The sequence below is a fragment of the Anarhichas minor genome, unplaced genomic scaffold, assembly GCF_050575085.1.
Source record: "Anarhichas minor isolate MPS153535 unplaced genomic scaffold, ASM5057508v1 ptg000049l, whole genome shotgun sequence".
Lineage (NCBI taxonomy): Eukaryota > Metazoa > Chordata > Actinopteri > Perciformes > Anarhichadidae > Anarhichas > Anarhichas minor.
In genome coordinates this window covers 1532486-1558305 of record NW_027466495.1, presented here as the reverse complement: position 1 = coordinate 1558305, position 25820 = coordinate 1532486, and the positions used below count along the sequence as shown (strand labels likewise).

The window sequence follows — 25820 nt, the reverse complement described above, 5'->3', positions numbered from 1 at the left end:
TCAGCACTCAGTATATTCATGAAGTTGAACACTTCTCTCTCGATTGCACATCGAGAGCAGACAACCTTATCAACGCTTCCCACTCGCATTTAGCCTACACACAGTTTCATTTGCAAAGCACACCTGGATTTCTGACACAGTAGCTTTAGTGAAGAGTGCCTTTCTTGTCACTGTTGCTTGAGCTACTTTATAAACTACATTATACAGTCAAACCAAGAGTTTGCATCACATTTCACTTGAATAAACACATGCACTTAACTTGAAGAGCGGTGGGAAATGTGTGTTATGTTAGTTTGTAAGTCTGAACCACACTAGGCGAAGATGGAGCTTTACATGTTCAAGTAACATTAGCACAAATGTGTTGTAGTAATGTGGATATATATTTCACAAGGGATTTGACTTTCCAGTGACACTGATTTTACTTACTTTAATTACACATAATAATTAAAATTAAAATACAGCAACGTGGCCTAAAGCCTTTTGTGTTAATATCATTTTATTTATAGATTTAAAATACCATTATATCAAATGAATGTGCCACTCAGCGAATTATCCACTTTGTGGGTGGGATCTAATGACACAATAGACAGTTACAAAGTTATGCCTCGCTGTGGTTGAAATTGCCTTACAAGTTTTTTTTTTTAAGTTGTCAGCTCTTTTATGCATATTATATAAGTTTTAAAAGTCATTGTAAGTTTAATTTGCAAAGCAAAGTTGTGAAGTAGCAAAGCGCCTTTATGTCTCAGTTATTAGGGGAAGTGAGGGAGTGTTAAAAAATATATATTCTGGCCCAGTTAGGAAAACTCTCACAGTCACATAGATATATTTAAAGTGAGTTTGTCCAAATATTTGAACACAGACAACACAGAGAGAGGCAGGACGTGACACGACACAGTTTGAAACCGCTCATCTGTCACTCCTTTATTTTCCTTCCAACCCCCCCTATAGCTCCTCTAACCAATATCCCACACTCTATAATGTGCCATTTCACACTCTCCACAGATCTGTAATGGCTCGTTGGACTTGTATGAGTCTTGCTGTGTGCTCCTTCCTGTGACAAGGCCATCCAGGGCCACTTTACAGGAGCAACTGTCCAGGTATCATGTTATAGGATGATTGTTGAGACGGCCAAACAAGGGAGGTGCCCTTTGTGTAACCTTTTTCTTTGCCCTGACGTTTCGTCCCTAGCTGATGACAGCACTGTCAAGCAAAACCCCCATTTGTTGAGGCGCTACTTGTATCTTTGTCTCATTCTTTATCGTGCAATTTTCCACCAAGGTCTTTTTTTCGAACCCTCTATTTTATTTGGCTCTGTTCCTCCTTTCCACCTGCTTCTCCCATTTTAAACTACCTCACTCATTCTTTCATTTAAGCGTTTCTCGGCCTGAATCAATTTCTTGTTATTCTATGAGTTGTCACTACTTTGCAGGATTTCTGCTTTATAGTGTCATTTTATATGTAGCTGGCACTTTTAGTACACTTAGCCTCAATAGAAAAGACCATTTATAAAGGCCAATGCTTGTCGACATCTTGTTACATTCACTTGCATCATTTCTCTTTTATTTACAACATCCAATCCAGATCCTGTAAAAGGATATTAAATGGACTCTCAGTTTTGCATTGAAACAACCTTGAGGACATTGACTCATAATGATGCAACGAGATTATTGCCAGTCATCTCCCACCGTGTGCTAAAGCAACTGTAGATTTAGAATAAGAAGCTTCTACAATAGAAGAGAATGTAGCAGAACACAAGTGAGGAGGGGGGAAACATTTGTATGCAATCCACACGCTTTAAGTAGTCACGTTTCTCTGTCCATCACCTTCTTTTTGCATAATGAAAGACTGTATTTATGTGGCTGGGGTCAGTCTTTGTAACACAGAAAGATGGCAAGCTTTGCAGCCTTTTATTTCTTCATCTAAAATCTTGAAAGATTTACACCACTGGGGGGTAGTGCGTGAGTTAATATGGTGGAAACATACAGTGTGATTATGAGGGTGAAATGGTATCTTGTGGTCTTTTTTTTTTTTTTTTTTTTTTTTTTCAATGTTAGTGAAAGGACCCCAGCTCATTAGTCTAGTTCAGTGTGTAACTGTATACCCCTAACCCCTAACCCCTCCACATTTCTCCAACTTTCGTTGCCTTCCTGCTGTTAACGGCAATCCACCAGCGGGCCATAACCCACAGTTTACAGTTTGAAATGGAGCGTAAGGTCACGGGATGGAAACTTTAGTGTGGCTGTCATGCTCAGATATACAGTATGAACTCTGCAGAGAATATCAATTGTGCAGAGAGCCGTTGCTCGTGAGGTAGGATAAATATTGTGATAGATATGAATATATGATTGTAACATGCTGCGTGATATAAATGTGCACTATGAGTTTGTGTGGGAACATATGCAATTCCCACCATTGCGGCTTTCCTTACCTGTGGACTGTGTTCCATTGCATCGGGGCCATAAGTTCAATGCAGAGACCACCCACAGAAGCTGAGCACATTGTGAGGATGCATTCCCTTTGACCTGAAAGCTTCCCCTGCTGAATAAATCACGACAAAGTGTACCAGCGTTACTTTATTTAAAAAAAAAAATTTATCCTGCCCATCCTCCTAATATGCCCTTGAGAAACTAGAGAAAAGACGAGAGAGGGGAAAAAAACATGGACACATCACCGCAGGAGGGGGAGTGTGGAATCATTGTTTCCATGGAAATGGCAGGCAACAGTAAGCCCATTATCAATTCTGAGGTATTGACTCTCGTTCACTAGTGATATTTAACCTTCGTAGATGAATAGGCCGTCATGTGTGCGGAGGAATTGATAAAGCCGCCACGTTTCGCGGAATTACGATTGATGTATTTATCATTTGGAGGCTGGCCTGACTAGAGCTTGCTTGCAAATTACTTTGCTTGGTGTCATCAATCAGTGTATTGAAGTCGGGCATTGGCTGACCATTTGTGTGGGGAAAAAGGAGAAGTTCTGCATAGAACATACAAACACCTTTATCTACTTTAGCTTGTCAGTTTGAGGGGGGAGAAAAACTGCCTTAGCAGTAAATAAGTCTTTACAGCGAGACTATTTGTTGTACCTTTAGGAAAAGAGAATTATTATTTTGTAATGCAGCATAATCTATAATAATAATTAAAATATTTTCATGCACTTCTGTTTGGAGTGTACATTCACAACATAAAATCCTCAGAGCAGACATATTTTTGCCATTTAATGTCATCATTTATTCACTGAAACCATGACGAATCTGTAAACTTCAAATCTGAGGGCGTGTTTTTTTCTCCAACAACAGCTGTTGGCAAAGAACAAATACCAACTAACCGCAGATCACTGCCGAAAACCCCGCCGGCCAATACTCAACCTGGCGAACACAACAGGCTGAGACATCCTTTCTCTGCTGGGGCCTGTTGATTTGTCACTTTCACTCCCAACACCCGCATATCCATTTTAGTGTAAAACTACCTGTCCAGAGCCCCCCCCCCCCCCCCCCCTCTCAGCGGAAGGCGAGAGATGCTCTCACAAAAGCAGAAAGGTCATTGAATTGTGAGGTGAGGCAAATGGTGGACGGAGGCGGTGCTGATCCTTTGTTGTGAATAAACGGAACCGAAAGGGTCCGGATGAAAAATCTGTCATCAGGCGTGGATGTGTGCAACTCAATCTCTCGTGATCTGGGACAGAATAGCCCGCAGCAGCTTTTTCCGCTGTGGTTGATAACTGAGTGTTACCCGGCGAGTGCTTCCCACACTACTCCGGCCATTATCTAATGGCATTGTTTGGCTCCGTTTTGAAATGGTCGTTGCGATGTGATCATAGTGGACATAATCGCACAACACAATGAAATGCAGCTCCTGAAACGCACACGCTTTCACAGTGGGGCCATCTGTCACTTTCACTACCAACACATCATGTCATAATGAGTTAAATAGTAGTCACAACTTCACACTTACAGATATGTATTGCTTTGCATGACACAACCCAATTAACCTGATCATCCCTTGCAAAATCCTAGTCGGAGGACAATTGACAACTTCACATGTTAATTATAGAAGAATCTGCTTTTCCCGACATTGCTTCTTTTTTTTTTTGTGCACACTAAATCAAATATGAATTTTACCTTAGAGGTACAGCGCGACGTGCCAAGATTAATATGAACACAGCACAGTCTCTTATCTCTCCTGTGCTCCAGTATGCCGGCTCATTCAACAGATTTGATTACTCCTTAGTTTACATTTCCCTCACCCCTGTTTGCCTCCCAAGCTATCAAGCTGCCATTGTGTTGTGGAGAACTGATGTCATGTACAGAATGCCAAGCACTCTGAAGCTGTTCCCAGGTAATGAACAAGAGATGCAGGCCCGGGTATTGCACAATCGCGTCATGTTCCCATTTCAGTCTTTTTGATGGGGGATATGGAACAAGGCCAAAATAATTAGACCCACACTGACTGCATGCTCCTGTATAACTCAATGTACACACAGCGGAGTGTAAAAGCTCTTATTTTTTGGTTTTGTTTGTTTCCGAGTTCCTGTGGCTTTTTGAAAGAGAAGCATGTTTGTTCAGAGATAAGCCAAGGTGGATGTGCCGTTCGTCCTCCTTATCTCTGATTCATAAGCCAGATGGGTCCTCTTCCTCCGCTGCTTTCTCCTTCTGTTTGTTCTTTTCCTTGTGATTCCAGTCATCATCCTCCTTTTCTTTTCTTTCCCTCCTCTGCTCGGCTCTCCGATGTTTAACTTGCGTTTCTATCCCCGCTCTGCTCTTGCTCTGCTGTCTTATTTATCCTATTTGTTTTTAATCTGGCTTCTAAAATCTCTATATTCGTCTCCTCCTCCTTGTTTTACTCCAGCATTTTCTCTCATCTCCTCTTTTTGCTTTAATGCTACTTCCATACCCCCTGACACTGCCATGCCACGTGCCATGTATCTACGGGATGTTAAATGCGATAAAGAATTGGTCTACCCAAAGCTTGCACGTCAAGCTGTTTGTGCAGAAGGATAGATAACCAGCATAACTAGGGGGTACGCTGGTAAATGGCCTTGCAGTCGGGGGGGGGGGGTTTCAATTCTTTTATCAAGGATCACTCCGCTAATTAGCATCGTGTTACCTCTCTAAATAAGCAAGGCTAAAGCAGCGTGGTGTCGGCAGGAGTGTGTGTGTGTGTGTACTGTGAGGTATCAGTCTACGCATCGTGGAGTGCGTTCAGGGTGGTGTGTCGCACCCTCCCCTAATTGGATGTTTGAATGTACCCATTTATCCACAGAAAGGCATCTAATTAGGGTTCTTTGACATTAGACACAGCATTGGCTGGGGGTCTAGATTTCAGCCAGGCCCCCTATAGCCAGTCCTAATTGTCTATTATGATAAGGAGAATATGTTCCATAGTGCTGCGAACAGATATCACCTGCAAAATGTTCTTGCTCCTAAGTTTTGTTGATTTTACGTCTACTGGGTGAGTTTTTACGGGTGGCTGAGCAGTTGTGCCTTTCTGCGGTCAGCCTTTCAGCTCATGGTGCTACACTACAGCCACGGTTAAGTGCTCCTGTATCTGCAAAAGTTTCATATCCTTGCATAAGTAACAAGAAGAGTGTTGCACCTTTTTTTTGCATGAAAGTCATGTAGTCATTATCTTCAGATTAGCTTTCCATTTTCAGAATTTCTGAAAAAGTTTTGAAACAATTTCTGCATCTTAAACTTAAAGCTGCTCTAAGCAACACTCTGTAATAACATTGGCTGATTTGACTTTGTGTAATGTGAAAGGCGTCACACTACGGAGCATTTTGGCATCTTTCAACTTATTGTTTTGGTTTGGCAACTGCGGTGTTTTGATTCCCTCTCACAGCTCTCATGAACATCGTTTTCAGCAGCAGGAGGCAGCGGTTTCAGCGAAAAAAGCTCCGATCCACTGTATGCTCCCTACCCAGCACCATCAGCAGACAAAGTTAGTGTAGCATGTTGCGCTGAAGAGCCAGATACTTTTTTTCTCAGGAGTTGACGGAAACCAAAAAAGGGCTAAAACGAGAGTGACTATTGGAGTAACATTTGTCATGCTGCCAGAAACATGACTAAATTCCAATCTTGCTCTGTATCTGCTGGATGTGTAAATAAGGTGATATATCAACTTAATAAGGTGATACTACGTCAGTTGTGTGTTTACAGCTTGTTGTGCTACCAAGTTCCCCGAAAATCGAGTATGCAGGTTTAACCTCGAGGTCACTATTACAAAAATAACAAATGGCAAACCAATAGTATTGATTTATTATTCAGTCTTTCAACTTTTTGTGTTTTTCTTTTTTCCTCTTTCGGACAGAGGATCCAGAACACAACAGACACATTGTTGGATCTAACTGGACGGAACATGTCGGACTTCTTGGTCAAGACTTATGAAGGCTCGGGTAAAACAAGGTAATACATGTCATTGTGAAAGTTGTGAGTATCAACTTTACTCTAGAGTTTTTATTTTGCTTGTCTGGTTGTCCATCCCCATATCTGTAGGTCCCATTCGTGTTAACATGACGTATATACCTGGACTCAAGGATGAACTGATTTGAATTGGGTGGTCAAAGGTCAACAGCACTTTGAACTAATGTTTCTTGCCAAAACTCAAGAATGAATAAGTTTAATTGTGACATAATGTTTTGGACGGACATGGATGTAAAGTGCAACATTCAGCTCTGAGGCGGTAATTCTAGTTTGAATAAAGCTGCAGCATTTAAGGTTTTAAAAATCAGGCTATCGCAGTGCATTCACATATTTTATTCTTGTCGTACTTTAGAAACTAGTGACTTTCCTCGGGCACTTTGGTTTTGGGTTGCTCTTTTTTTTCTTGTCACAAAGACAGCCAAATTACCACATGGACATGTATCCAAATACCTGCTTTTCCTGGATGTCTGTATTTCACGTGTGTGTGTGTGTGTGTGTGTGTGTGTGTGTGTGTGTGTAGCTAGACAGATAAAGTGTGAAAAATCCATGTGTGTGTGTATGTCTCCTTGACATTACTCGCATGCCCTTACCTCCACCTGAACCTCCTTCTCTTTCTGCTTTTTACTGCCACTCCAGGTACGGAGGCATCTCTGTCGGAGCCGTCAACTCCCAAGTCCGTCTGAGCGAGGCAGCAATCAAAGCTTCATTCAGGGATGTAAAAGACCTATTCGGTCCCTTTCAGGTATGTAATAAATACTGGCATTCGCAAGTCAAACGTTTTGATTCCACAGCATTATTTGAGTAGTCTATCTGTTTATCTGCAACGCTAAAACTTAGAATGATAACACCTCCCTCAAGTCACCAGTGTGCTGATCTAGTATGTTGTCTTTTTTAAAAGTACATTCAAAGGGGACACATGTTGTTTGAAACCACTGGAAAAAAAAGGTCTTGAGGTTAATCTTTAAAAAACTATTTTTTAAGCCTTTTTAAGCCTTCTCCGACACGAAATGTTTCAACTAGTTTAGTGCCTGAAGAAGTGGTTCAGAAACCGATTTTTATCCTGCCAATTCTGCAGTTTGCCAGCAGCTCTCTGAGTGAGCTGCTCTTAATTGGAGCATGGCGTTCTTTGTTCAGCTAGCTTTGTATCTTGGGCACAGGTGATGTTATTTGTCAGGGACTTTTGGACCCCACAGTATTCTTGAATGATTGACAAAAAAAGAATGAAAGCAAAGACAAGAGGAGGGCTAGATTCTTCAAATCCATTCAGTTGAGTGTCCATGGCAACAGGCTATGATTGTATGTGCATTGCCTTGAATAAATGGAGGAATCTGGGTCCTCTCTGCACAAGAACACACACTCACACACAATCCTGCAAACCTTTTTGCTCTTGTATTTTTATAACTTTACCTACTTTCACCACCTCAATTCAATTCATGTATATACATTCATACACTTTTACTTAGGCACCGTGTTTCTTGAATTACATGCCAATGCACCTGTCTCTCTCTCTCTCTCTTGCATACACACAGTCTCTCATTAACATTTCACATTTTTTGGACTCTCAAACTACTTTGAGATCAGCACATTGCTTTGCCCTCAGGCGTCTCCGGTCTCATCCCTACACGGACTCCCTTTTCTGTCTCCTGGATCTCGACGCTAATGTGACTTTAATTCGTGCAGCAGCGATGATGTAACCCTAATGGCCGGGCATTAGCCGTCCCAGCTCTGCATTCCGCGTTGTTAAAGTGCTTCACTGTCCTTGGGAAATGTCTGGCTCTCTCCTGCTCGGCAGGCATTGTGATGTGAGACGGTCACGGGAAGTAGCGTGTTTCTTGCACTCCGAGCCACCAGTGCAGGCCGGGAAGAAGGCTCTGAAATTTCAGTTTAATTGCATTTCCTGCGTCTAGCAGGTAGAAATAGGGTTTGGTGTTGCAAGAAGTGACGGGAACAATGAGAAACAAGAAAGCCTGTGTGCTGGAAATTGTATAATTAATCCCCAAAAATTGTATCTCAAAATATGTGTTATGTAGATGGTGTTAATGTCACTACTGCCCCCTGTAATCTATGGTAACCTTCTCAAACGATATCTTTTTAATCATTTATATTCAGAGAAATATTTTTACAAAAGTTCTCCTTCCTGGCAAGTTCTCAGTACACACACACACACACACACACAGACACATATTAACACACTGTCCCACGGACCACACGACCAGTCAGTCACACAGAGCACTTGACCACTGAACTGTGCAGGCCACTTTGGAATACAAGCCAAGAAAGTCACCACACACTCGAGTGGCTTTATTGCTGTGTCGTTAGCCGTGGCACGGGCTGGTCCGCTGGCCAAACCAGCCTTGTCATTGTCCTTGAGCGGGGAGGAGTTTGTCAAGGATTAGACCCAGGCAGCTGCTGGCCCACTTCTCATCTCGTTTCAGCCGCCGCTAATCCTCAGTAAGGCCGCCTTAATGGCGCTGCCCGTTGCTGCTTGGCACAATGCAAACCTGAGTGAAGGAAAACAAAAAAAAAATGCTGTAAACATTCCCTTGCTTCTAGTGTTTCAAAATGTCTGAGAATGTCATGATGTGGTGTAGGATTGGCTGAGTGAAGGATTGTGGGGTAGAAAAAGTCAGAACATAAGTGGTATGATCTCCTCGGTCCTTGTCCGTGGGTAGCTGTCATGGGGACTGCGATATCTTTTGTGTCTATTCCTTTCCCCTCTCGCACAGAGCAGACAAGCACTTGCACCTGAGCACACTCCTGCATTCTTGGGACGTCGTTCTTGATATTTCTCCTCTCATTTCGTCTACCCCCCACCTCTCTCCCCAGATGTCACCTGCACTTTTCCTCCACCCTCCACTCCACATCCACCCCCCCCCCTGCCCCACTATGAAGGCACGGTCCAACAGGAGGGCCATTTGCATTTATATCACATGAGTAGTGTGCTCTGTGCACTTATGCCTGGGCTGAACAGCATGTTATCAACATGACACTTTGGAAATCGCCTGTCATCTCAAGCCCTCATCCCAAGGCTCATTTCACATGCAACATGAGCGTAGTACATTTCTCCCAAGTCTGAGGGAAATGAGTGTCTCAGCACACCCAAGTGCTCCCGGGAAGTCTTAATTCTTGTCTCCCTCTGCCTCATGCTTTGCATTCCAAAGAGCAGTGGTGTTTTTCCAAGTGTATCCAATTAAGTCTCCAACTCGTTTTTTTTGTTGTCGTCTTGTTTTCCTCGTCTTTATTAGGATAATGTGACTGACCAGATCTTCCAGAAGGCTGAGACGTTGCTGAAGAAGCTGGGAACCAGGGACAACCTCAAGGTAATATATTAAATTGCAGTGCGCTCGTTTTGCTCTGCTGTTTGAGATGATGTTGAGATTAAAGCTTAATGACCTCTGAGGTGAAATAAGGAAGGTGCCATTCAGATTTTTATGGGAGGCACGCCGGTGATTAAGAGAAACGGGATATAGGCAGAGACAGTTATGGTGCATACCCACCGAAAACTTGTCTACTCATCTTTCTACCAGTGCAATTTACTTAATTATAAATTATAATGCCTATATAATTAATCTCTTGCTAAATCAGGAGAGGTCAGGTTAATAATGACACCTTGGTTTATGAGTAGATTGCTGTAAAGGTAGGGTATGGCATGATGGTTCAGTCTATTAATGCAAATACTATGTCCTTAACCTTTGTAGAGAATGGGAAAGGGTGTGCAATGACATAAAATGCGGTCTCAAAGCTTAGTATAAAGTGTAACTTGACTACATCAGTGGTGGAAGAAGTACACCAACAACTCAAATTGTGTTATTTTTTGCCACTACTAATTTCTAACACTAATAACATCGCTGCTGGCAAAATGACTCCACGAAGCTGGACCCAGCCACATATTCAGGTCAGTGCCTGTGGGTCCCTCGGCTGTGTTCAAAATATTAAGTATGATTTTACCAGCAGACTGTTTAGCAACGGTCGATTTCAAGGCACCCTGTAGCTGCACCGAAAAATGATCGCAGCTAATTTTAATAACATATTAGATCACATATTGGGTTTCTAAACATTTACTTTTTTTGCATTGAAACATATTAGAACTTAATTAGATATTACATATTTATAGCTTTTGTTAACAGTACTCCAAGTATACCTGCCCCACCAGCACATAGTATCCCCCCCCAAAGTTGTTTTATTTTGTCCTAACCAATTCAACCAATCATAAAAATGACACATTGAAATAACATGTTTTACTAATATCTGATTGATTGGTTTGGCCCATTAAAACATGGAGGGGCAGCGAGAAAGCAGTGTCACTTATCTAATCAGCTTTTCATAAGCGCCAGACAGCTGACTGCCAGGGTTGTAGTGCTGTTTGTAATCCGCAGCCTCTGGAAAGTGCCAGGTCTGAGCACAGTGCCGTCACACACGGCAGTTCACCGTGTTTACCTTCAGTAAACCTTAATTTATGTTATTTAATATTTCAGTCTTATATACTGAGACTAGAGTTTTGCTCCTCCCCAAAATAAGTTGATGTTTGAAGTTTCAGAAGTGAAAATGCAATGTGGGGTTGCCATCTTACTGTATCTTCTCAGGATTTTGACTCTCTCTACAACACCCTCGTGCATTTAGCAGACAAGCTTGTGCTCTTAACTCTCTACTTATCTTGAATACATCAAATTATATTTTAGCTGCAGACCTTTCAGAAACTGCAGGCTGAAGAAAATATGATAGTGAAAAATAATAAGGCTGACACTCAACCACCATCCACTCTTAATTAGCGCTGCACTATCAGCGGGGAGTCCTCTCTCTCCCGCTCTCTATCATCCATTCTTTTTCTTCTCCACCCCAGCAGCCACAGAGACAGAGAATCACTTACATTCAAAAGAAAGTGTGCAAAAATGTTTTTACTCCGTCTCTGCAGCAAGCATGCTACGCCGCGTTGGGATTTGACCTTCATTGCAGGCCTTTTAATCTTCTGTTGAATGAAAAAAGAAATGTTTTCCAGCTCGATTGCTTATTCTCATAGATCAGCACGTTGCCCCAAAAATAGTTTGAGTGATTATTTGACCACACTCTCTTCAGAGTGCGTTTTGTGCACTTAAGTGGACACAAATCAATTTTTAGCACTTACAAAAATACATGGGTCAATTCACAGTCGCCCGACAGTAATGCACCAGCACCTTGGTGTATCTTAAAATGGCAACGGCAACTCGTCACTGGCAATGTGTTCTCCATTTCTTCATCTGGGGAAAAACAACAAGGTTTTTTTAGGCGATTCTACATACTTTCTGTTGCCGCGACGGTGGCACAGAGGTCTTATAAGCTCTTCTCAAAAGCTGATTGTAACAACCCAGCTTTAAAACTTGCAGACAGATTCTGTCTAACCATTCTTTGGTAACTTTCTGTGCTACTTTTCTGGCTAGTCAGCTTTCCAACAAAGCTAAAATGAAGCCAGAAAAACAAGTCTTTTAGTAAAGTGAGACGACTTAAGTTGGGACTAAAACAAATGGAACAACGCCGGTCAAGTCCAAATGGCTTGGTTACCTTTTTGATAAAGAAATCAATCTCAGAATATATATTTTTTTAAATGTCTCATCAGAAGGTAGCGCACAGCCCCTACAGTACATGTTGTTCTCAGTGTTAATGCTTGTCTCTACTTCTGCAGGTGTGGTTCTACAACGAGGCATGGCATGGTATGGCGTCCTTCCTCAGCGTGGCAAACAACGCCATCCTGAGGGGAAACCTGCCGGCGGGACAGGATCCCAGCCAGTATGGCATCTCTGTGTCCAATCACCCCCTCAACCTCACCAAGGAGCAGCTCTCCTTTGCAGCCATGTGAGTCATCGGACCGGGTTAAAGGGTTAGATGCTGCTGAGCTTTAGCTTTGTGGAGCAAAGGCGCAAGTTGAAAATGCCTGTCTGTTCGGCATTAATTCATCACACGTGCCTCGTGGTGGTCCAGGTCAGAGAAAACAGGGTAGGAAGGGACCAGGCCTCTAAAATGCGTGATTTAACATTTCCAAATCTATATGGATAACGTGTGCTCAGCATCTAATCGTGTTAAACAAAATGTTCTACGGTGTCTACAGCGTATGCTGCATTTATTTCCTGAAACTGCATCTTATTTTTCCTCCTTAAGATTCAATATTTAGCGCTGCTACATAACATTTCTCTCTTGCTGGCAGACACAGTTTTTGATTTTTCGAACAATACATCAGGAGATGCAGAGGAGAAGAGACTGATGGTGACTGGGGGAGCTGAGAGAGATAAAGCCGAGTGAGAGGGACAGAGCAACGGAGTGGGAGAAAGAGAAGCGGCGACAGCATAGACAAAGGGAGAACAGATGAGTAAGAGACAATACAATAGAAAGCGCAAGACAGATAGATAGATGAGGGATTTGTATGAGCCCTTTATGAGGATATACCCCTGTTTTCTGCTTTATCCCAGGGCTAGCAGTAGAGCAGCTCCTCATGAGAGTCAGAGATTAATGACGTGCTAAATCACAACATATGGATCCAACAGATCTCTGTGTACTGTTTTGTGATTGCTACCAGTTCTTTTGAGCTGGTGTCTATTCCTCAACATTATCTGTTGTTGATATTTAGTGTGTTCAGATATTTTGATCAACACTTTTAAAGGAAAGAAATTGGAATACATCCAACTGCAGCAAATTGCCGTACAGTGCCATAGCCACAACTCCTGACATTATAACGGCAATCCAGTGGCTGCTACCAATCAGCACATAGTAGCAGTTTTATTCCCGCACTCCACCGTCGCTCCGGGCCAATCCTCAGGTATTTATGTAGTGATCAGGTGCCCGACGACAGCCCTAAGTTAGAGAGGGACACTGCGGCATAGTTAAGGGATAATTACGACGGCCTGCCTACGATAGATTCAGGATGAGCCTCTTTTCCTCTCCACTTCTCTGTGCAGACTGTGACAACTGCAATTTATGAACGACGATTTCCAGATAGGCTTGGACACTTCTTCACTGGTGAATGAGTGCGCAGGCTGCAGACGAGAGTGGGGGGGGGAAGGTGCAGAGACATCTTGAGCAGATGACTTAAGCACTGTGGAATTAAGGTGTTTTAAGATCCACTTCAATTAGTTTCATATGAACAGTGGATCAAATGACAATGTGAAGAACTGTTGTTTTTAGAGTTTAGCTTTATTTGTAATAAAATCTCTCTGAAGAAAGTCGATGCATACAACTATCCAAAGTACCACTTCATTTGCACAATGTCTCTGTGTTTCATCTGCATTGGCGCAAAAAATAGGACCTTCCAATTCTCTCTCATTTTCAGAAATGTCAGACTTTGGCACCATTTAAATTTGGAGATGCACAGTATGTATCACTTCTTAATTGCTCAGGAATATCAATTTGGCAACTGACAAAAAAACTTCTGCTCTTCCGCCCCGGTTGAATTTGATGTGTAATTTGGCTACACTCAAATTAATAGTATTTCTGATTCCTGCACGCTATCTGCAGAAATATCCCATTTAAAAACCCTATACGGATGAGCTACCAAATTAATTGTAATATGCCCCTATCAAAATTGAAATGGTTCTCTATGTTATCTACATAATACTGTATAATACAAATGACAACCCGAAAGTTGTGCCAGGAGCTTCAGATTTGATAATTAGCTCAAGCTTTCAGCCCCCCCTACACTTTAACATTTAAGACTGCGCCCTGCAGCCCTTGTCATTAAAAAAACCTAAAGGAAAGCAATAGATCCTGTAAAGCTCGAGTCCCGCTGCTCATCTTTCTTGCTCTTCCATTATTAGTTAATTAGCAGATTGCTTGTCCTCTTCTTCACAGCAATTAACCGGCTTCAAGCATTCAGGGTTAGATCATTCACAGCATTGTGTCCCCTTCATTATCAAACCACCCAACCAGAGCACATAGCCCATTGAAACCTGTTGAAATGTGGGCCCGGTACCCACTGCGGTGAGTTATTTCATATTTATATGTTTTAATTGCGTCTGATGATGAATACAGCCATGTTGCCACACAGGGTAACTTATTTAAATATGCTAGTCACACAGCAGGAAATCACGTAAGAGATTATGGCGGGCCGAAGGTGAGGGTTTAAAGAATACACCACGGTGTTATCCGATGCTAAGTGAGCAGGCACGACGGAGGACATTCTCAAAGCTAGGATGGCGTGAATGAAGACACGACAGTGAAACGAAGGTCAACGTCTTGGAGGAGAAAGGGACCATTTGTTTTAAACATGAAAGAAGGAGACTGTTGCATATAAAAAGTCTGGTGAAGACTTTAAATATCTGCTCCTGTATTCTCTTTACCTGGAGATACGGATTTAAGGTGAAGCTATCATGGTTTCAGAAGGCTAATGAGCCGGCTTATATATATACAAACTGCATTTTCAGAGCTTTCCATTAATCTATGTAGTGCTAATGTCTAATGAAGTCATTAATACTGACACACGCCTGAGACTTTAGTTATATAGATTATTTCTGAAGGTGCAACAAAATGCATCCTAATTATTGTAATGTGTTTTTTGCATTACAGGAAATGAGCCAAATGCTGCTTCAACGTTGTTTACGTGTCATCTGACTCATTTCCCAGAAATAAGAGAACCAACAAGTGGCCTGTTTTTATCCCCTTGAATCTTGCGTACACTTTTTCCGGAGCACAGAACAGTAACATTTTCTGTTTTTCTCACCTACACCAGCGTTTTTTTGGTCTTTTTGCCAAAGGAGGTAACCGTGAATGCTTTGCACTTAAAATTGAAAATGAAGTGAACCGGTATGTATATGTGTGTATCCCAGTAAGAAGTCATAGAAACCGTTACCCACGCCTTGGATCTCTCTGGCATCAGCAAAACAATCCCTCTCCTGCCGTTAGCTCATCCAACACTCTGTTGCTCGGATTTTGACTCAGTCTAGGAAACATGAACGCATTTGACCGATCCTTGCTTCCTTACGCTGGCTACACGTTACGTTTAGAATTGATTTTAAGATATTATTGATTCTGTACAAAGCCCTGAGAGACCTCGCCCAAAGTTATCAGCTCTCATATTGCCCTGTGTCCCTTCTCAAACCCTGACATCCTCAGTTATATTGTTCCTTGTTGTAACAAAGTCCAGATTCATACATCATCTCTATTTGTATGTGTTAAGGTGTTGGCTTTTAGTTTATTTAGTTCTCTTTGTCTTTTAAATGTGTTCTTTTTATATTATAAAGCACTTTGTAACGGTGTTTTGAAAGGTGCTATTTTAATAAAGTGTATTATTATTATACATTAAAATGAATACTAGAGCTCTCATCACTTGCATTGAAGTCATGAGACCATTTAATGAAGATTTCAGTTGAGTTAAGGTCTGTATTAAGATATTTCATATTCCAATCCGTGTCTACAGTTTAAACCAAAGCAACTTACAGTAGGCTGAGGTAATGGCTTACGTGTCTTAGCATATGAAACACAGTGGCAACAATATGATCATCCTATTTACCTGTGTTGTAATGGAATCATTTTCATCTTCGTGGCCTTCTTTTTCAACATGTTGTTGACAGTTTAGACATCTCCGCTCCTATTTTGGTGTTTCATTGTGAGTGTTGTGGTGCACACCATTACCTCTCCACTCAACTTCCTGTTTGCTGTTCTCCATTCAATCACAGGGCCACGACCTCCACTGACGTGGTGGTGTCCATCTGCGTTATCTTTGCCATGTCCTTCATCCCGGCCAGCTTTGTCCTCTTCCTCATCCAAGAGAGGGTGAACAAAGCCAAACATCTGCAATTTGTCAGTGGAGTAAACCCAGCTGTCTACTGGTTGGCCAATTTTGCCTGGGACATGGTAAGTATCAGCTTCGTCAGGCTGCTTTATCACCTCTTAATTGACCATAACTTCTTAAAGTACAAAATATTATTGCCATTTATTTACGTGCTTCATAAAATCTGTGTTAAAACTACACGATATGCATGATAATGCAACTCATTCGACTGTAGTTTCAGTGCTGTAGGCCTCAATTTACCTTATTGTGACGCTTTCTAATGTACTATCCAGTAGATTTGTATCCAGCTAAGGCTGAATGTAACAAAAAAAAATACCCATTTGCAGTAATTGATAATGCAGCTTTGACACCGCTGGCTTCTGGGAAAAAGCTTCCCCAAAGCAACAGTTATTAGCCGAGGCGTACTTATCGATGCTGGCTGCCCCCACTGGTTACACTCAACAGGCTTACTGACAGTGTCCCTGAGGCATAATGGGAGTAAACATTTTATCAGGTACCTTTGGTAAAGAAATGGCACCAGGATGCTCATCATTATGGTGGATAAATGCTGTCTGAGTGGAAGACAAATGCACCTAAAGAGCCGGTCTAATGAGTCTAGCCTGAAGCTCTCTGCATTAGTATACACACTCTATCAAGGGTGATATTACAGGGAATCCAGGTTGAAAAATCCCTTAATATTTCAGTTTAAACTTTTTCTGTTCTTTGTAAATAAACATGTATCATTGTATCTTGATGCTTTATTTGTATTTTATCTCTACTACATCATTTACGACATCAACGATGGGAAACTGCAATATTACACCTAGAAGTAAAAGCTCTCGTTTCCAGCCTTCTTTGGATATTAAATCAATATAAGTCTTAGTTGAAAAACAATTCGAAATCATTGGGACCACTTGCCTCAAACACGAGAATTAGATGGGTCTATTATTCAGGGTATTAATTATAAAATTGAAGGGGGATGTATTTGAGTGCTAATGATATTACTTCATAATTACACGTCCTTTCCATGAAAATGGGGGGGGGGGGGGATAATGTTAATGATTGAAAATGTTTTTAAGCCGTCACTAATGAAGAGAAATGTATTTCTTAACTGGCCTCTACTTGTGATGGAGGGTAGCTGCTTATTCTTCCGCGTGCTTGTTTATGTTCGTTCCCACAGTGTAACTACATCATCCCGTGCTTGATTGTGATTGTGATCTTCCTCTGCTTCCAACAAAAAGCCTACGTTTCACCTCCTAACCTGCCTGCTTTGATTCTGCTGCTTATTTTGTATGGGTAAGTACATTACAAAGTCGATACTTACCAACCTTAAATTTCCTGTTTACATTTTTTTAGTATTGCAGGCAAAATGTGCAACACATTCATTAAAGCTGAATAGTATAAAGTAGGTACTGTGTGATGATCAGAGCATGAGTGCAATGTAGTGGTTGTTGCGTCATTGTATGTTCCCAAGTGAAAGCCAATGAAAATCAATATGTTAACGCGGCGTTCCACGTATAGCACGCAACATGATCAGCCGTATCGCGAAGCATAAAGTAATGGGTCGCATGATGTCAAAAATGTATCAAAGAGATTTAGAGACTGACCTTTAAGCCGACAGATAAAACATTATGAAACACTTAAAAATCTGTGGTCAATTGGATTTTTTTTTTTTTTATTCCTGCCTGCGTGCCCATAATCATACTGAAGTCATTCATAAAATGTTTAAAATAGATTGAGCTGTTGTTTTACTACTTCAGTGATTACTGAGAGCAGATCCTCACTTCTACTACCTCTAATACTGAACTTGAACTACTGCAGGCCAAGCGTGGGTGGCATTTATTGTTCAGCAGTGTTTTATGGGTCAGTTACTGAACATGCAAATGATCAGAAGAGGATGCCATGAAACTGTACAATTTACTTGGTAGTCTGCGTTGTAAATGGCATGAATTCTACTAGCATGGCATTGGTGTTGAGTGTGTGACAGTGTCTTGTGTTCTGTAGGTGGGCCATCACCCCCATGATGTACCCAGCCTCCTTCATCTTCAGCGTGCCCAGCACGGCCTACGTGGTGCTGACTTGCCTCAACCTCTTCATTGGCATTAACGGCAGCATCGCGACCTTTGTGATGGAGCTCTTTGATGATGATGTGAGTAGCTGCCACACACATACGCACATATACTGGAAGAGACTCACGTATATGAGCAATTTTAACTTGGTGGAAGAAACAGGATGGCTAATTGACTTGAATCATAGATAAACGCTGTGTTTTTTCAAGGCAAAGGCTTCCATACACATGTGGGTGAAGTGTATACCCACCTGGTATAACTTTTAATTTATTTCCTTTATCATCTCAAGGATTTTTTTTCAAAGGAAGTTATTTCCCCTATTCTCTTTAATGTTTAACCGTTTGGTGAGAATTGGGTCTTCGGAGAACTTTCCTCATCCATCTTTCAGCAAGTGTTCGTTTAAACTGCAAGCTGCTTCGGTCTCAGGGGAATCAAAAGACAAAGACACCAAAAAAAAGACCTGCATAAGTAATGGAGAGCTTAGGAAGAGAAAGAGACTGAGACAGAGGGATGGTGACTGTCAGTCATTTTACTTTTGATTCGAATTTAAATGATATTTCATAAAAAATTTAATAAATAAATACAAAAACAGTGAGAAATTAGTCTATTCTGACTCTACAATTTGCTTCACAGCCAGACTTCTCAATGGGAAGTGCCTTACAACGGTGCCTTACAGGTTGTAATGATTGAGAAAGTGATCCTCTCCTCTTGGTGTCTTTTTCTTTTGTTCTCTGAACTAAATATGACTCATTTCATTTGGAGACTTAATTGTTATTTACGTGATTAGCACACATCCCCTACTTTTGGATTTATTTTTTCTCACTTCCTATTTTTTGCCTCGTGCTGATCAGTCATTCCTTGTCAACAGACACAATGCCGTTTCACTCCCTTGACAAGCTGCTTATCCATCTGATGCTTCATCGGAATGTCTCCCACAGCTCTGAGCCCACACTTCAGACTGAGCGTAATGTTGTCTGGGAGAATTTGCCTCTGCACACTCTGTGTCCCCCCCCCCCCCCTCCCTCCCCCTCCCTCCCTCCCCCCGACACGCCTGCCTCTGACTTGATGTTTCCTCTGGCGCCGCTCGTCGATGGCGTGGAGTTTTCTTGTCTCCTAACGAGGCCGCCTCCTCATTTGCATTGTGATTTCATTATCACAAACATTCATTATCAATTTGTATTGTTCATCTGGCAAGTCTTGTCTGTCATTGTTGCCATTTCGTTGTCTCTGCATCCACTTTATTTATTGATACGACGTTAGAGGAGCGTATTACTCATACAGGGTGCCATTGGAAATAATTTAATGGACAGCATGTTGCCCACTGGCAGTGTAAAGGGACAGATTTATTGTGCTCTTCTCTTGTCCAAGACGTTAGGGAAAGAGATAGTGCTTCTCTGAGACTTGACAGGGACAGAGGTCCGTGGTAATTCTGCTAATCTGACTTGATTTCACTGCCGATAAGAGAGCCTGATGGGTCAACATCAATCAACAAATGCTACAACTCTCCAAGTTTCCATGTGTCCCCTGTTCAGCGTTGATATCTTTAGGGAAAAGACTCTTCACAAAATGGCTAGCTTAGATACAACAGTGTGCTCAAGTCAGGCATAAAGGGTAGATCCTACATCTGACAGCTCAAACTAGTCTTCCCCTCTTGCGACTTCTACCGTTTCAAAGCTTTGTCTCATCGTTTTTAGACTCCTCAGCGGTGGCATTAGTTAAACAATGTCACTCAAAAGCAAAGCCACAGGCCTCAGTCTGCTCTCTGTTTTCAAGCACAGGGTGGATCTAGATCCCTTTTGGGCATAGCACTATTTTTCCAAGAGAGGAAGCAGAGCTGCAGTGTTACGGACTCGGTGCCCCAGTTTTGTCTCGAGACCAATGGGAGATTGTTTTTCCCCCTCAGGACTGTCCCGCTCCCTGTGGATTGCATCAATCCTTGTATGCTTGAAGCAGTGTCTGAGTCAATACCTCCACCACGTGCCACTCATAGATAACCACAGGCACGGATAGATTTTCCAGGATAAACATAAAAGCGTGGGCAGGTACTACCTGCCTCATGTAGTGTAATTGTGTAGAGTCCAGCATCCTTTATCAGCGGGGTGTTTAAAATAGGCATTACAATCAGTCCTTTTATATAGCATGACAGAAGCAAGGGCTCCTGCTGACTAAGTCCAGTTAACTCTCTACCCCTTCTAAAAAAACAAAACAAGTATAGTCTTACAAGCAAAGCAATAATTTAGCTAGATTACCATCAAAATTCTTGAACTTGGTGGCTGAAAGCGCTCCTACCTTTACACAAGAACTGCAGTAGCTTAGAAAAACATGGATATCATCTGCAGAATATATCCAACTAGACTGTTTTTGAGCCTCATATTGTGTCAGACTGCTCTCATTGTGATTCACAGCATTATGAATGAAGCCGTGCTGTGGGAATAACCACATGTAGCGATATGGGTCAGATAAGCGGCTCGCAGACCGTACCACCTTCAAAGCCATGTGAAAATGATTCGTAGGCATACAGCACAAAAATAAGGAGGAAAATTGTCGAGCCTATCATCATCCCCAAACCAAGAAGCCTCTAAGATCTCCTTGATGAACACCCAGTGAAGAAAAGATGTTATACTTCATGTATTGATCTCATATTAGGTCTTGCTCTCTTCGCACTCCTCTGCCAGACAGATGGGCCGCATTCAGCCAAGGTCGTAGCTGTTTGTGTATTCGACTTTCTTTATCTCTGTATAATGAATGTTCAGAACGGAGGTTTTCTTCAACAAATCCCAAGACATTTCGAACAACCGGGGGATACAAATATATTTGACATTAATATGTTTGCAAACCGTAACGAAAGATAGTGTTAACGCATTTTAAGGTATATATTCCTCTGTTACATTGAACTGCAGATGCAAAGATTGTTTTAGTTTCCATATTTAAATAATTGCTGTAATGAAAGGACAAATGCATATCAACTGGATACAAGTCAACATAACAAACTGGTTCAGAAATACACACTTAAGTGTAATCTGTTTATTGGAATTGCTAATGTGCCTGAACGCACCTCAGCTCCACTTAGTATGAGCTATTGTAATAATTAGACATAAGAAATGTCAGCGTTGTGCTTTATTGGCATTATCTGAAACATATTGCCAGCCGAGGCACCTTGTGAGTCTTTGTGCGAGTCATCATGGCAAAATGTACTTTGCCAGGTGTTTATGTATCGGTCTGTCTTTGGTCACATATTGTCACCGTCTTAGTGTCACAACCCCGTTAGATGCATACACAAAACTTTACAGTAGCTCGGAGCAAAATGTGGGCCGGGTTTGAAGACGGGTGTGGTCCGAGCAACGGTGCTGGAGGCATCTCCCTTATTTTACTCTTGGCTATGAATTGCCATTGCATTTCTTTGCACCCTTTAGTCTTCAAGCAAACGTTTATAGAAAGATAAAAGGAGTGATGCATTATTGTTGAAGACATTGGCGGACATCTGAAGATTTGACACCGTGATCAATGGGGCCTTTTTATCACACTCTGATATGTGCCTTAGAGAAATTTAGAGTCATCTCTTCATGTGCATGTGGCCACTTTCCTATCTTGAATTCCGTTCAAGTTTGATTCCTTTCTTCTTTTTGACATGGAAGATGAAAAGGAATATAGATTAAATTATTTTTCAAATTGTTTTGCTGCATTCATGTCAATTTTAGACCGTCCAAGATGGGGCCGAGACAAAAAGACTTTGCATGCATGACGTCAGCAGAGCTTTTCTTCTCGAATTTGGAGCTACAGTGCAGTTGCTTTGTCACTTTTCTGATCAGATCTGGTCATGCCTTTTCTTCCATTATCATGTGGAAGAAGCAATGCAACGAAGAAGAGAAGAGGAAGTTATGGAACTAAGAAAAAGCAATGACAAGAAGAAGTGACGAAACAAGATCAAAGGAGAGTTACGAGTTAGATGAGAAGATCAAGACCACTCTTATGTCTGTCTGCTAAATATAAAACTATGGACATATGAAGTAGAATCAAGACTTGAAACACCTAACCTGGGTCCAAGGGTGACACAATCCACCCACAAGCGATTCACGAAAGTGACAATTAGCCATTTCACGACCTGACTGTTTCTTGGCAGGGACCAGTTGCCAGGCAACCTGTGCAAACTCCAGGAAGTTACTAACACAAGATGTAATATGCTAAGTAGTAAACTTTAGACATGCTCGTTGATGCACTTTATTATCTTTGGACAGAGCCAGGCTAGTTCTCCCCCCCCCCCCCCCCCCTGTTTGCAGTCTTTTCGCTAAGCTAAGCTAACCAGCTGCTGGCTCCGACTACATATTCACCGTAGAGATGTAGTAGTGTTATCAATCTCATCTAACTCTGTGCAACAAAAGCAAATAATCAGACCTCCCAACATGTTGAAATATTCATCTGAAAAGACAGAAATCCAGTAAAGTTACTTTTTGTTTAAAGGTAGACAGGCTTCATGCACTCATCCTCAACTGCCAATTGAAAGCTTACTCAGTGAAACTCATAAATCACAGAGCAGGTACACACACCCATGAATATATTTTGCGAACGACAATTGCCATCATCTGGAATTCTTGCACACAGCTTGAACAAAATGCACTGCCACCCCCGCCCCGCCTACCCTTTGCTTGGGCTCGCCCAGAAACCAAAAAATGATGAATTTATGTTCTTTCTCCATGTATGCAAGAGCTTTGAAGACTATGCTGCATTGAAGCAGCAGCCTCTGCATAATGCATGAACTTGCTTTCGAACATGCCAAACGTAGTCATGTGTTTAGTCTTCCCTCTCCCATACCTTCCTTCCTCCCTGACTTACTGTACCTCCGTCCTTATTTGAGCCAGTTTGTTATAGCTCAGTCCATTGTGTGTTCATTAAATTCATTATTTCCTTTGTGCTTTACTCTGGCACCATTGAATTGCAGCCTCAGGAAGGAGAGAAAGGGACAATTTTGGGGAGAAGGACAAATTGTAGCTTGGAAATGCCCTGTCAAGATAAGACTTTATGTATGCCTTGTGAAACTGAAACAATATGCTTTGGCTTTTTGTTTGTGTGTACCTGTCTCTTAGTTCTTGTACACAGTATCAGAAGAAAGAACAGAGGCAGACGCACAGAGTTTTGTCTGTGTTTCCGCAGTTTTTGTCTTTTGCCAGCTGTGTCTTTTTGGTCTCAGGGTGCTCCTTCCACCCTTAGTTAGGATTTTAAGGATGAACATCTGCTTACCTGAGCACCACCTCATCAATTTGTGTTTACACATTCTGTGTGTGTGCTACCTCACAGATCACACAGTATGTTCCCTAATGCTTGCTGAATCCCAACATCAAGGAGCTGGATGAACTTAGACGCTCTGTGCTTCCTCAGCGGGCCATTTAGAACCTCGCAACACAGCAGCTCGCAGCGTGCAAATGTAGTGCAGGGTGTTTTTTAATTATCCGTGCTTGCGTCAGAGCACTACGCACTGTCTTCCAAACCTCTTGCGCCGCTGGCCCTGCTGATTCAAGGCGGCGAGTCAACATATTGGGCTTGTGCCTGCCTAATTCCCAGTCGGGGCTTAATCAAAGTTTCTACATTACATTTTACACTCATTTGTATCTTGTTTTTTGTGATTGTGTGCATTTTCCTCAACAGAATGTCACCCGCATCAATGACATAGTGAAAAACGTGCTGCTGATATTCCCACATTTCTGTCTGGGCAGAGGTCTAATTGACATGGCCAAGAACCAGGCAATGGCCACCCTCTTCAGCAGTTTTGGTAAGAGGCCACCACCACTATGACAGCGTAACTGTATGTTTGTAGCATAACAATATTCTAGCAGTGACACAGCTCCATAAACCTCCTGCAGAGCTCTATTCCACCCTACATGTGGTACATTTACACAGCAGACATAGAGAAGAGGGGACCAGGTTTGTGGAGGTGGAGGCAGGGTTGAGGAGGCCATCAAGAGGCACATGAAAGAGGAAGAGCAGTCTTACCTGCAGAGAGAGGAGCAGGAAATAGTGACTTGAGGAATCATTTGCGACGGTTGGCGGGAGAGCAGGACGGGAAAGCAATCACAACCTAAAAGGGCCAGTGTGGAGAGCTGCTATTTACCAGAGAATGAGACCGCAAGCACTTTCGTTTTACTTGTCTACTTACTCTGCCCCCTCGGGCTCAAGGGTTGTAGAATCTGAGAGAGGGAGGAAAGACAGAGAGCAGAATTTAAAATGATCAGAGTGGGGGGCGGGGCTGTCACCGGTTTACTTGAGGGTTCATTAGCCAAAAAAAAGGCTTCAACATGAAAGGTACAGGATATCATTGATTTCCGCACATGACGGCACTTTTTTACATTTTATTTTTTAAGGCTAAGTGGCATTTTAAACAGCTGGCTTTTGGCAATGAATATGTCTCAAAAACACTTCAAAGACCTGACAAATGCCAGCGCTCCTCTAACTTTTGACAAAGACATATTTGGCTGTCCATGAAAGAAAACACACATCTGCTTATTCCTTTTTTGAAGACATGTCTGCTAAATCATACTCCGAGCTTGTAGATAAGGGCTGGATGTTAACATGAATTGACACACAGCAATAAAGCATTTAATTACCTCCCATTTTCTGTGTATTGACTTTTTTTTTTTTTCTTCATCCTGCTACAGGGGAAGACCGTTTCAAGGACCCACTGAGCTGGGATATGGTGGGAAAGAACCTTTGTGCCATGTCCATCCAGGGAGCCGTCATGTTTTCCATCACAATCCTCATCCAGTACAAGTTTTTCTGCAAACCAAGGTAAAAGTCTGGTATTTCAGATTAAAGTAGTTAAAAACTGGCCGAGGAAAGTTCCGTACACTAGACTGATGTTTCTTACTGTTATCGTTCCGTGTTTTCAATCCAGTATTTGTTTCAGTGAGATAAAACACTCCCTCACCCAAAATTGCTGAGATCGTTTCATCGAGCTTAAACTTTGACCGAGATAATTTGTCATGCGAGGTCATGTGCATTTTAATAAACGGTGTTATGCCAACTGTGGTTGACTTCTTCCTGCCAGGCTTATTTCAGGAAAACCATTACCTGCAGAGGAGGAGGATGTCGATGTCGCTCGGGAACGCAAGCGCTTGTATGAAGGCAAGGCCCAGAAAGACCTTCTGAGGATCTGCGACCTCACTAAGGTATTGTATATTCAGACTTTCAATCCTCCTCAGTCTGGCTCGGTACTTTTCTTTACGCCGTTCTCCAGTCCAGGTTAGTCCTCGGCTCTCCTTCCAGCCGCGGTGCTCTCTTCCCCCTCTCCTCTCCTCCTGCAGCTCTTAAGTCCTGCCTCAATCAGGTGGCTTAAACACCCACACCTGGGTGAGCGGTGAGGCCTTCTGGGAGCTGTAGTTGGTGCATCGGCGGCCATCTTGTGGTGTGGCTGCTGATCGTTAAAGGGGAGGTAGCACCCATCTACCACCTGGCCCCTGGTGATGCCACAGTGTACAAAGTCATGTGATATATGTACATTTCACATTTTTTTAGGTACCAGAAAATTCAACAGCCCACCTCCACACGTTTCCTTTATCTTCTCTTTCTATTTCATCCTTTCTGGGGTTTTTTCATTATTACTTTTACTCTA

The 25820-nt window shown here is 42.2% G+C and overlaps 1 protein-coding gene across 1 annotated transcript in view; it reads left to right on the top strand.

Moving 5' to 3' along the window:
• Positions 1–25820, top strand: part of LOC142971685 (phospholipid-transporting ATPase ABCA1) — a 120201-nt gene that overhangs the window by 69503 nt on the left and 24878 nt on the right. The window contains exons 32-41 of the mRNA XM_076112303.1: positions 6309–6403; positions 7058–7163; positions 9667–9741; positions 12078–12247; positions 16057–16234; positions 17332–17447; positions 18156–18300; positions 23861–23984; positions 24868–24997; positions 25257–25377. Of these exons, the coding sequence (XP_075968418.1) occupies positions 6309–6403; positions 7058–7163; positions 9667–9741; positions 12078–12247; positions 16057–16234; positions 17332–17447; positions 18156–18300; positions 23861–23984; positions 24868–24997; positions 25257–25377 (1260 nt within the window). The remainder of the gene's footprint in view (positions 1–6308; positions 6404–7057; positions 7164–9666; positions 9742–12077; positions 12248–16056; positions 16235–17331; positions 17448–18155; positions 18301–23860; positions 23985–24867; positions 24998–25256; positions 25378–25820) is intronic.